Below are 12,745 nucleotides of genomic sequence, written 5' to 3'. Positions count from 1 at the left end.
AATATAAGGTGAAAAATTATGTGTGTGTGAGATAGATTTCATGTGGCACATTGCCTTGACAGAGAAGATTCTTATGCATTTCCTTAATGAAAACGTGTTCGTGTGCAACATTAAGAATAGGTCCACCTGGAGAACACAAATGGAGTCAGCAACCTCAACTCTCTTTGCAAAAAGTTCATCTACTCCCATAACCACTTCCCAAATTTGTATCATTAGTCCTGAATCCAGCAAAAACAACTCATGAGATGCCTCCTTTGCAAGGAAACCTTCTTTGATTTCTCCAACAAGAAAAATTGGCTGCTTTTTCTGAGACCCTGAACCCATTCTATGGCAAAGTACAGGTGCTTATGAACTTGTCTGAGCTTTTCATAAAGGATGTACAATCTATCTGATTCATCTTAGAATGTCCTATAGGTCTTTCACATAGCAGATACAAAATAAATATTTATAGATCCTAAAATCTATGAATGAGTAATCATGTGAGGATGGGCTTAGGAAGTCAAAAGAGTAAAACTTAACATTAACAGTCTGCATTGTCAAATGCAGTGACCAGTGGCCATGTGTGGCTATTTAATGTTAAGTTCATTGAAGTTAAATGAAATTAAAAATTCAGTTCCAAGCTGTACTAATCAAGACAGTATGGTATTTCTAAAATAATAGACAAATAGATCGATGGAACAGAATAGACAGCTCCAAAATGGATACACATAAATATAGTCAACAGATCTTTGAAAAAGAGCAAAGGCAATACATTGGGGAAAAGATAGTCATTTCAACAAATGGTGCTGGAACAACTGGACATCCCAATGCAAAGTAGTGCATCTAGACACAGACCATATACCTTTCACAAAAATTAACTCAAAATGGATTGTATACTTAAATGTAAAATGTAAAACTATAAAACTCTTAAAAGACAGCATAGGAGGCTGGGCGCAGTGGCTCACGCCTATAATCCCAGCACTTTGGGAGGCCAAGGCAGGTGGATCACCTGAGGTCGGGAGTTTGAGACCAGCCTGACCAACATGGAGAAACCCTGTCACTACTAAAAATACAAAATTAGCCAGGCATGGTGGCAGGCACTTGTAATTCCAGCTACTCAGGAGGCTGAGGCAGGAGAATTGCTTGAACCTGGAAGGCGGAGGTTGCGGTGAGCCGAGATCATACCACCGCACTCCAGCCTGGCCAACAAGAGCGAAACTCCGTCTCAAAACAAAAACAAAAACAAAACAACAACAACAAAAGACAGCATAGGAGAAAATCTAGATGCCTTCAAAACATACACCAAAGGCACAGTTGAGGAAGGGAATCATTGATAAGCTGATCTTCATTAAAATTTAAAAACTTCTCTCCTGTGAAAGAGTGTTAACAGAGTGAGAAGCCTAGCACCGACTGGGAGAAAATATTTGGAAAGTCACATCTGATAAAGACTGCTCTCCAGAATAGCCAAAGAACTCTTAAAACTCAACAATAAAAACAAAAAAACAAAAAAACAAAAAAAACAAAAAAAAAAACCAAATCGTGAAAAAAAGGCCAAAGATCTGAACAGACTCCTCACCAAAGAAGATACACAGATAGCAAACAAGCATATGAAAATATGCTGTACATCTTATGTCAATAGGGAAAAGCAAATTAAAACAAAAATGAGATACCGTTCATATGAATATTAGAATGGCAAAAATCCAGAACATTGACAACACTAAATGCTGGTGAGGATATGGAGCAACAGGAAATCTCATTCATTGCTAGTGGGACTGCAGAATGGTACAGCCACCTTGTAGGACAGTTTGGCTGTTTCCTGCAAAACTAAACATACTCTTACATACAGTCCAGCAATTGTGCTTCTTAGTAATGACCCAAAGGAGTTGAAAACTTATGTTCAAACAAAAACCTGCACATGCATGTTTATAGCAGCTTCATTTATTATTGCCAAGACTTGGAAGCAACCCAGATGTCCTTCAGTAAGTGAATGGATAAACCGTGGTACATCTAAATAATGGAATATTATTTAGTGCTAAAAGGAAATGAGCTACCACGCCACAAAAAGACATGGAGAAACCTTAAATGCACATTACTAAGTGAAGAAGCCAATCTGAAAAGGCTATAGACTGAGTCCAACTACATGCCATTTTGGAAAAGGGAAAACTTCGGAGACAGTAAAAAGATCAATGGTTGCCCAGGGTTGGGGAAAGGGAGAGATGAATAGGCAGAATACAGAGGACTTTCAGGGCAATGAAACTACCTTCTATGATACTATCATGGTGGATGCATGTCATTTTACATTTGTCAAAATCCAGAGAATGAACAATACCAAGAGTGAACCCTATTGTAAACTATGGACTTTGAGTGATTATGATGTGTCAATGTAGGTTCATCAATTGTAATAAATGTACCCTTTGATGCGGGATGTTGACAATGACAGGGCCTGTGCCTGTGCTGGGATAGGCAACATATGGGATATTTCTCTACTTTCTGCTCACTTTTTCTGTGAGCCCAAAACTACTCTAAAAATAGTCTATTTAAAGGGGAAAAATTCCAGTTCCTCACTCATACTAGTTGTGTCTCAAGTACTCAATAGCCACACTGGCGTGATAATCACTTTGAACACATAAATGGTTCTATTGGGTGGACTACTCTAGAATTTCCAAATCATTTTCATCTATGTTATCTTATCTGCCCCTCACCGACATCACTGTGATGTAAGTGGTTTAAAAAGTCATCATGTACATTTTATAGCTGGAAAAATGCAATCTTAGCGAAAATAAGTTAATTGCTTTATGGCAAAGTGGAAGAACGTAATTTATAAAATACGTATGAGACATGAGAAAGTTTCTAGAACTTAGTGGGTATTCAATCAATCGTACTCCATTATTTGTTGATTTATTTTCTTTTTTTTTTTTGACCCTACCTCATTATTCCATCAATCTGTCAACAAATATTGCATTTATCATGTATTAGACACAGTGTTTTGTACCGGGGATGCACAGGTGAACAAGTGAGACAAGGTCCCTGACCTCAAGGAGCTTACAATCCAGCCTTATTTACCCTCGTGTTTTCCAAAGCCAGCCAGAGATATTAGTGAACTTAATCTCGATGGGGTCACAATGGGTCTATGAAGGATGCTAAGGCCAATACAAAATACCTTCATCTCACCCAGGTGAAGTTCAGGTGAAGCTGCTGGAAACACTGGGCTACAGAAGAACTGTTCCTCATGTCCCCTGGCATTTGCCACTTGTCAAATGCCTTTCTCTTCTCAAATTCCTTAGCCCTAGTTCTAGAAGTTATCAAAAGGAACATTTGCTGCCCAGGACAGCAAATACTTCATGACCTGGAAAGATTATTAGCTGCTTTATGGAGGTCTCTAGGGCAGTGTAAGCCTCATCCCTAAAGGATTTTAACAGAGGTATACAATTCCACTTAGTTTTCATGTGCACATCTTACCTTTCCTACAAGACACAATACCTTTGTCTCTGTTTTCCTTAGCATCCAGCGTAATGCCCTGCAAATAGCAGCAGCAAAATTAAAATTTTGTGAAATGACAAGACGGATGCTAACTTTTTTTTTTTTTTTTTTTTTTTGAGACAGGTCTCACTTTGTTGCGCAGGCTGGAATTTAGTGGCACAATCATCACGGCTCACTGCAACCTTGGCTTCTCAGGCTCTAGTGATCCTCCCACCTTAGCCTCCCTAGTAGCCAGGACTACAGGTGTGTGCCACCACACCTGGCTAAATTTTTGTATTTTTTTGGTAAAGAGGGGGTTTTATCATGTTGCCCAGGCTGGTCTCAAACTCCTGGGTTCCAGTGATCTGCTTGCCTTGGTCTCCCAAAGTGCTGGGATTATAGGCGTGAGGCACAGTGCCCAGCTGGATGCTACCTCTTGACCCCCAGCTGAGCCCTAGAAATTACTCTTATTAAATTGTTAGAATACCTACTATGAGCTGGAGATGGTCCACACCAGCATTTTCCAATAGACAATAATGTCAACCACAAAGTAATTTTAAATTTTCTAGTAGTTAGATTTAAAAAAGTTAAAAGAGATTAAATTAATTTAAATATTTCACTTAACCCAGTATGTCCAAACTATGATCATTTTTACATGCAATCAATAAAAAGTATTAATGAGACACGTTATATTTTTGTATTAAGTCTTTGAAATTCAATGTGGATTTTAACAGTTATCACACATCTCAATTTGAACTCACCGCATTTTAAGAAATCAATAGATACATTTGGCTAATGACTAGTACTGGACAGTGCCGTTTCATACAGAATTTTATAACATCTTGCAAGATGCATAATGATAATAGCAGAATTCTGAGTGCCAAGATTTCAGAAGGATCATCTCATCTAACCCCAACAATGTTCATCTATGGATGAGGAAATATAGGCATAGAAATGGTTAGTGACTTTCCCTTGACATTCCCGTGACATTGCCAGCACGTGGCAGAGTTGGGCGTTGAATTCAGGCAGTTTGAAGCCGTCACATCATGCCACTGATTAGTTGTGTGGCCTTGGGCAAGTCACTTTTCTTCTCTACATTTTCATTTCCTCACCTATAAAATGGGCATGGGTGGAGTGGATCATCCAGGGTGGACACTGCATGTTTCAATCTTCATCTTTATTTCCTCGTGTCTGGCAAGTCTGGCTCTCCTGTTACCAGCCAGGAGGACATCAGGCTTACATCATTGATTCTCTGGCTCCTTCTTACCCTGGCCTTTACCAGTTGAGGGATAACTTAATGACAAGCAGTGAGATGGAGCCCCTCCCATGTCCAAGAGCAGTGCTGCATTTTCATTTATGTTTCTTCTATTTTCAGCACATAGCCCAGCTTCGGCTTCTGGATGATTTCTTGAAAGAAGAAAAACTTGTTGTCTGGGCACTCAGTTTTAATTTTCTGTCTTCTTTGTTCTTGTGCATGTTGTAGAAAGCTCCATACTCCCAAGGAAATTCTACTATATATTTCCATCATTTCCCTTCTCTCCCTCTCAAGAAATGCAAGAAAATAACTGTCAACTTTTTTTGCATATATAAATTTTAACAGCACATACATGCCGATGAATCTTTTATCCAAGAAGGAAAGGCTTATTTCAAGTGATTGAAAGTTGAAATGCTTAGGTTTTCATTCTCGCTGGGTAATGGAATCACCGCGTGGACATGCTACTTTATGATGACTTCATCAACTGCATTCCCCAAATCCAGTAACTCTAATGAATGCCTACTATGTGCAAAGGCATAGTGCCTGTTTTTAAAGAGCATGTCTTCCAGCAGGGAGGATAAAGCAAATGTTCAAACAACCACAATACAAGGTAGATGGAGCATACCAAATGCCTTAGGAGGGGTGCAAAGCACTAAGACAGTTCAAATATTTGGTTTGGGGTAAATCAGGGAAGGCTCCAAAGAGGAGCTGTCATTTAGAATGAACTTTGAAAGGAAGGTAGATTTCAGTAAACAGAGAATGCAGGGAGGGCCTTTAGGGAGAAGAGGCAGAGGCAACTATCTATGTATCATGGACTAGGAGAAGGAGGGGGAGCAGGCAGCAGCATGTGGCCTGGCCTGAGTACTGCACATGGATTGTGGAGATTACATAAGGATGTAAGACAGTTTGACAAACTCCTGCCAGGAGTGTCACACTCCCTATCCTCCACCCATGGGAGATAACATAAATCAATCACAGCCCACACCTTTCCACATGATGAGATCAACTTGCCATCCTTGGTACAGGAGTGCAGTGATAGGGAGGTAGAGCCTTCAATACCGCCTTGACTAGTTAGTTGTTAATTGCATGGGCAATGGGGAGCCATTAAAGTCTTGTAAGTAGGGGAGTGACATGGTGGGAAATGAGAGCTGTAGTTCAGGGTAATTAACTTGGCAGTACTATCTGGAATGGATTAGAATGGTTATAAGACCGAAGGCCAGTTATTTAAGAGGTTACTGAGATGGTTTAGGTGAGCAATAATGTCTGGAACTGCACGGATGGCTGCAGAAAGGAGGGGCATATGTCATGTAGGTAGAATTTATAGCACTTGGCAAGCATGTTAGGACATGGAAAGCTAGGGGCAGGTGCAAAAGAGAGGAGTCAAAGTTAACTTTGAGGTTCCTAGCAATTACCTTAGAGTAGGAGAAAAGTAATGTTACCATCAGGAGAAGAGCCTGGGATTGGCAAGGAGGTACGGGGATCCCCATGGTGTTGCAAAGAGGAGTTACAAAAAAACTGAATTTAGGCTGATCTCTTCCACAAGCATAGCTTTTCTAAGCCATTTTCAGAGGACTCAGTGGTGCAAAGTAACATAACCATTTTTAAGCAAACACTGTTGCCCTTTGTCGATGAGCAGAGTCTAAGGAAGGCTCCCATCTCTCCAAATATTTGGAAAATTGGAAAGCCTTAATTAGTAATCTGGAAGGGAGCACGAGGGAAGGAAAGAAATATAAACCTAATCACTGTGCTTTTCAGGTTTCAAATGCTTCCCCAATCCAGGTAATTTACACTTTAGTCACAGTGATTGACAGTCAAGGAATGTATCTAACTCACTTTTATTTTTTCCCTTGGGGAAAGCACTTGAGTTCCCAATTGTTTTAAATTGCAGAAGCAGTAATTGTCTTACAGAGTTAGGAAAAATGGCTTTTTGGAGCTGGGATCTTTTTTCTGAAGGGAATATAGAGTCTATCTTAATTGATTCAGGTCATTACGACCATTTTCTAGATGGTCTTTTCAGGGTGACTAAATATCACCTTAGTTAAAGGAGAACAGTAAGAAACTCATTAAAGGTCCAAGGGGAACAGACTTAATCAAAAATGTTAACAAGTTGCTACTGGTACCTAAAAGGAAACCAGGGATACTTTTCAAGTCACTTGCATCCCAAATAGAATTATTGGTGAAATTTAATGTGATGAATATTTTTTAAAGTATTCTAAAATAAACATGAGGCAGTCGATGTATTCTGAGTTGCTCATTGTCCCAAAGGAAGTTGTTTCTTAAACTGTACACTTTGATATATTTGTTTCCTTAGAAAAGTCAAGTGTAACACGCTAGGTCAGTTGCATCAAGAACATTACTAACAGGCTAACCAATGGTAAATGGTGTGAAAGCTGCGCTGGAAATCCGTCCTTTGACGTATGGGGAAACCCACACAACTGATTTGGGATGGAGGAAACAATTGTGCATTGTTTGTAGGCGCCAACAGACAGGCTAAAACCAGGGATCCTTGCAGAGACAGGATTAAGGTATCAGGACTGTTCACATCTCATTTATATCACCCCGAAGAGTGGACCACAGGTTTTGCTGATTAATACACAGACCATGGCAAAGGGCATTGTGTATTTGAAATAAGATCAAGTTCAGTAACAGTAACACAAACTGTGTGTGAAATCTGGCATATGGAGGTTCCTCTTAAGGATTAACTAACTGGGTGTCCCCCACTTATTATTTTTTTAAAGCAGTTTTCCAAATCAGGAAGTCAGCAAAAGAAAAATGTCCCCCAATTTCCTCCCCCTACCCCATGCTCTTAAACATACATATTTATGCCACCTTCTGGCCTATAATAATATTATTTACTGTCAAAATTTTGGATCCTTTTGAAAGGAAGGTGGGGCATATTTCCACAGTGTCTTCGCAGGCAAAAGAAAGTGGTAGATTGAGTATGAAGGCAGAGAAATCAGGCTACTACCATTGGAATATTTTCCATTCTTTCAATTTATTGTTCCTTCATCTTGGAGTTTGGGGTCAAGGTAACAATGACGCAATTCTCAGCTTTCCTGGAGTTTTAGGAGGGGATGAGTGTATTTCAGTGGGAGGAGGGTGTAGAATGATGCCCACAATAATGTGAATTATTTGGAGTTGTTAATTATCTGAATGTTATCCGGGCATTAGTAATGCCTCTCCAGTATATCTACCTTTTATGGATGAGACTGTACATTTAATAGCAAAAGTACCAGTGAGAATTGACAATTAGCAGCCATGCTTGAGTTAGATGCAGCGTGGCATGTTTCATCCAGCTTAGACAGTCATCGACCAAACAGGCCAAAGTTTTCTTCAGTAGAAAATGCCCTGCCAAATGGTTTCTGGGTCCTTCGCTGACAAACAGCAAAGGAGCTGAAAGCGACCTCTTTCAACCATGCCAGAAACTGACTGTCCATGGCGCTTCTAGACTCACAAAATCTGTTTTAGACACAGATGTCTCTAACCACGATTGGAAACCCACTGGCCGTCCCATCCCAAAGTAAAGTGCCACGTCCTCCCATCCTCCGCCTTCCTTGGGATGTCAGCCCCGTTCTAATTCCTTTTTAGTTTCTCCTCAGCCCTGGGCAGGGCTGGCAGGGGGCTACCTGCGATTTCCCACGTGGACAATCGGATTTGTCTCTTCCCAGGCTGGCAACGGATGGGGACGAGTTCTGTTCCCGAGAGAGTCTCAGAAGTAGGCACGGAATCATCTCACCGATTTTAATTTCTGTCCATGGGCAGGGGAGAGGGGAGGATTGGGGCGCGGGAGGCTCTGCTCTCCTCCTCCCCTATTTTCCCCACCTCCCAAAATTGGCAGCCAGTCTGTGGCTCTCGGTCTGGGGTCTGGAGGGTGGGGAATGTGGGTGTGGGGGCCGGCTGGAGAAGCTCTCGCTAGCGCTGCCTGTGGCCAGACCCGCCTCTTGTCCCCTCTCGGGCGCACACACACGTCCACCCAGACACTCCGCGCGCTCCCTCGCGCTCTCGCTCGCCCGCCTGCCGCCGCCTGCTCTCTCCCTCCTGCTCTCGCCGGTCGCCTTCTCCTTTTTTTTTTTTTTTTTTTTTTTTTTGGTACCATAGAGTTGCTCTGAAAACAGAAGATAGAGGGAGTCTCGGAGCTCGCCATCTCCAGCGATCTCTACATTGGGAAAAAACATGGAGTCAGCTCCGGCAGCCCCCGACCCCGCCGCCAGCGAGCCAGGCAGCAGCGGCGCGGACGCGGCCGCCGGCTCCAGGGAGACCCCGCTGAACCAGGAATCCGCCCGCAAGAGCGAGCCGCCTGCCCCGGTGCGCAGACAGAGCTATTCCAGCACCAGCAGAGGTAGGAGGCTGGAGAGGGGCTGGGGAGGGGGCGGCGGGAGCCCGGGCGCGGAGCGGGGGGCGGCCGGGAGCGGGCGCCCGGGGCGCGGGGTCCGGCGGCCGCGCGCGAGCCTGCGGCGGCGCCCAGAGCCCGGAGGACCCCCCTCCCCTCCCCCCTCCGCCCCCCAGAAATGTTGCAAACTTTTGCAGCCCGTTCTCGGCTTGCGGGAGCAGAGGGGGGCGGGGGAGGCGGCGGGAAGGTTGACAGCCGGTGGGCTCACCCCCCCGGCTTTGATTTTTCTGCCAACACAGGAGGAAAGCTGCGTTGCCTTAATTAAATACGCTCCCCCAAAATACGGAGATGCGGGGAGTGGGGGCCCGTGAAAGAAACTTTTAAAGCGGCAGTGTCCTTTTAAGAAGGGGCAAAAAAAATCTGTTTATGGCCACCCTCCTTCCGCTTTACCTTTTCTGCTCTTGACAGTTTCGGCCCCTGCTGCCGGAGTCGGGGGTGTGTTTTCGGTCCCTCTCAGATCTAGGCGGGGGGCGGGAGGAGTGAGCGACCTGGGAAGCCCCGGGGGTGGAGAGGGGGCGCTCCGGGGTTTGGGGGCGACGTGGACACCTTCTCTGGAGCACGGCGGTGCGTTTGGGATTTGAAGGAAGGGCCGAAGGAAGCGGGGTGCGGGCGAGCGAGCTGTTCGCCAAGTTGTCTGTCGGGCGCGGCGAGGGGAGATGCGCAAGTTTGCAGGCGGGGGGTTCGGAGCCCGGCGCCCAAGCTGGCGGGGGGCGTGTGCGCGCCAACGCGCAGAGGGCGGCGGTCCTGTGGGGCGCTCCACGCGCATTCGGAGGGAGCGTCTACAAAAGCAAGCAAGCACCCAAACTTATTTCTGCTCTGGGAATCCTTCCCTCTCGGAGGTTCCAAGCGTTTCTGCAGGAACCTGGGGATGGTCAGTGCAAGTTGCATGCTGGTTGGATAGTGCAAGCGATGTTTTCTCCTCCCCTGGCGATTTTTACTCTTCATTTTGGTGTTTGGTCTGTGTGTGCTTGTGGTGGGGGGGATGGGGGGGGACTCAGTTGCTCCCTCCTTTCCTAAAGTAAGCTGTTGAGGAAAGCTCACTCTTTCTTAAAGGTATTGGAACCTGATGTGGATTTTTCTTGGGAGTGGGGGATTATTTATTTGAATGCGCCTGGAGTTTGCAAAGAACAGGAGGAAGCTACAGCTTTAATTACTGTTGTAAATAATGTATAAATCACGCCTGTCACTCCGGAGGAAGCGGGCTCGCGCGAGCCGCCCGGAGCTGGAGACGGAGAGGATTTCTCCAGCCCCGGCTTGGGCACCGGCCCAGCGCGCCCCCTCCTCTTCCACTCGGCTTCTGGCGGCGGTTGGGGAGGGCTGGGTAGAGGCGAATGGGGGCCTCAGGAACTGCTCCCTTCCTCTCGATGTTATAGTTGGAGGTAGGAATATGGCTGATCATGTGCTGGCTGTTTTACAGTATCCCCCCACCCCCCACCTTAGCCACACCCCCTGTCCAGGCGCTTTCCCATTCACGGAATTCGAGTACAGTAAAAGCCATCAGGATGACACACGCGAAAAACATTTAATTAAAGGCGATTTCCAAAGAGTGACCGCGCCGAACCGCGGTTTCAGCGGGAGGGGGGCAGCGAGGGCTGGGACAAAAGGGAAGGGGATAGGGGCTGGGGGCCCGGACCTGCCGCTAGCTCGGTGAGTTTGTGTGCGGGGAGCTTTTGGCTGCAAAGAGTATATTTAGACCCTGAGACGGTGGATTTGGAATGCGAGCGGGTTATGTAACAGGGTTAATCAGAAACACTGGAGAAAATCCCCTTCATGTGTTTCTGGGGCTTTTTTTTTTTTTTTTTTGGAATTGGGGGGGACATAGTATTTAGGAAGCTGCGCTAATTTTTGGTTTGTGCTGCCACCCTTCTCCTTCTTGACCCCCACCCCCCACACCGTGTGTTATTAACATCTTCAGGTGTCATTCTTGCCAGAAGGTGTTCTTGCAAGCGATCAGGGTGGCAGGCTGCAGAACCGACTAGCAAATCCGTAACTTGCTGTTCTTGCAAATTATGTAACGCTGGGGCATTCAGTGCCACCAGCCCCCTTAGGCTCAGCAAAAAGAGGAGAGGGGCATAGTAGGAGTGGGATGCATCTTGCACAGTTGGCCTGCTGACCCATATCCCCTTCCCCCCACTCTGTGCGCCCACCCCAACTCATTCTTTGAAGCAGCCTCTGTCTGTCCCTCCTGGAAGATTTAATGGGAGGGGGGTGGTAAGGCCCAAACACTCAACTCACATCCTGCACGCAGGCACTAGGTTATATAACAGTCTGAATGGAAAAAGGAAGGTCAGAGATGGAGGCATCCTTTAGCTAACACAGCAGTAGTAATAGCTTCCAGAAATTATGTGCATTTGCAGACTTTAACCTCAGATGTAGCATCTGCTCCTCAGGGGTACCAATCTTTGTGTGTGTGAGCTAGGGAGAAAAAGAGAGAATGTGTAAGTATGCCTGGTAGTTGAGAGTGATTTGAAAATGGGAAATGTTTGGGTTTTCAGATGATGTAATGGAGTTGGCAGAATATGCAAGTCGGCTCCCAGAGTGTAAGCAGTAAGAAAATTGGAGCTGGCATCCAGTATTAATGTTGCATAAATTACAATATCGGAAAGAAATTAACCTACACACTAGGTGATTACGCCTTTTAAATACTTAAAACATAAAGGCACACAACTAGAAAGGAAAAGCAAACATCGTCACCTTATAATTAGCATTTTCAACCTCCAGGAGGGTTGACTGGAGTTCTTGGCATTGGGTGAAATGGGAAACTTTCTGATTTGGGAGATACTTTCCAAAGGGTAGCAGGTTTAGCTTCTAGCCAGTCGGTGTTTGAAGTTCACAGAAATTGTGGTCTGGATTCTTATGACATTGCAGTGACCTCATGAGACATTACCTAGGTAGACTTGAGGCTACTGTTGAATTCCTCCCTGTTGGGAACCCAAGTGTGAATGCACTGTGTACCTTTATTGCCTGAGCTTACCAAATCAGATGTGTGACTTTATGATCTGAAAGACGACCTTCCCCTGTCCATAAAACTGCTGGGAATGTCAGCAGTTTTAATGAAACTCTTCCATTTTCTAGGTGGTATTAATGATGGCCGGTGTCATTCAGTTCCATCTTTACAACACAATGAAAGAGAAAAAAGAAAGGCAGGAAGCAACATGAGAAGTAGGAATGAAGCAGAAAAAAACCGCAGCGAATCTTTAATTTAACAAGGCTTTCAGGGACTTCAGGGAGCCATGAGCCTCGTGACATAACTGTTGTTAAAAACCCTTTTTCAGAATCTCGTTATTATATGTGCATGCCGGAAGCTTACGTATTTTACTTCACTAAAGTTATCTGCACAGGGCTGTGTACCACGCAGTTGGTTTGGAACACCAGTGCTGAAGGTTGAAGGCTTTTAGGGCCGGCAGACCTAAGGGAAAAATCGAAACCAAAAGATGGGATTAACAGTGAAAAGCTCAGTTGGGTTGAGATCGAACCCCCTGGAAGCTCAGCTTAGATTGACTTAAAATCAGTTAACAGAGCCTGTAGTTTATGTGTAGCCCTGAGGACTTCTAGAACCACATAAGTCTTTGACTTTGAAAGTGCGTGGCCTCTCTTGCCCCCTTCAGTTTTGGCTGATTCACTTTCTAGTAGGTGCTCTTACCTAGCAATTTAGCGCCCTT

General features: G+C 44.9%; 2 protein-coding genes across 2 annotated transcripts in view; one reads left to right on the top strand and one right to left on the bottom strand.

Moving 5' to 3' along the window:
* Positions 1-7,671: 7,671 nt before the first annotated feature.
* Positions 7,672-10,470, bottom strand: LOC135971591 (uncharacterized). Its single transcript, XM_065547351.2, has 2 exons — positions 9,474-10,470; positions 7,672-8,849 (listed from the first exon to the last, which is right to left on the bottom strand). The coding sequence occupies exons 1-2, from the start codon at positions 9,847-9,849 to the stop codon at positions 8,503-8,505; spliced, it is 723 nt and encodes a 240-aa protein (XP_065403423.1). The 5' UTR covers positions 9,850-10,470; the 3' UTR covers positions 7,672-8,502.
* RORA (RAR related orphan receptor A) overlaps positions 8,852-12,745 on the top strand; it is a 771,401-nt gene continuing 767,507 nt past the window's right edge. The window contains exon 1 of the mRNA XM_045397281.2: positions 8,852-9,032. Coding sequence (XP_045253216.1) covers positions 8,867-9,032 — 166 coding nt within the window. The 5' untranslated portion in view covers positions 8,852-8,866. The remainder of the gene's footprint in view (positions 9,033-12,745) is intronic.

This window comes from Macaca fascicularis, chromosome 7 (assembly GCF_037993035.2).
Source record: "Macaca fascicularis isolate 582-1 chromosome 7, T2T-MFA8v1.1".
Classification (NCBI taxonomy): Eukaryota; Metazoa; Chordata; class Mammalia; order Primates; family Cercopithecidae; genus Macaca; species Macaca fascicularis.
This window is presented reverse-complemented; position numbering and strand designations above follow the sequence as displayed.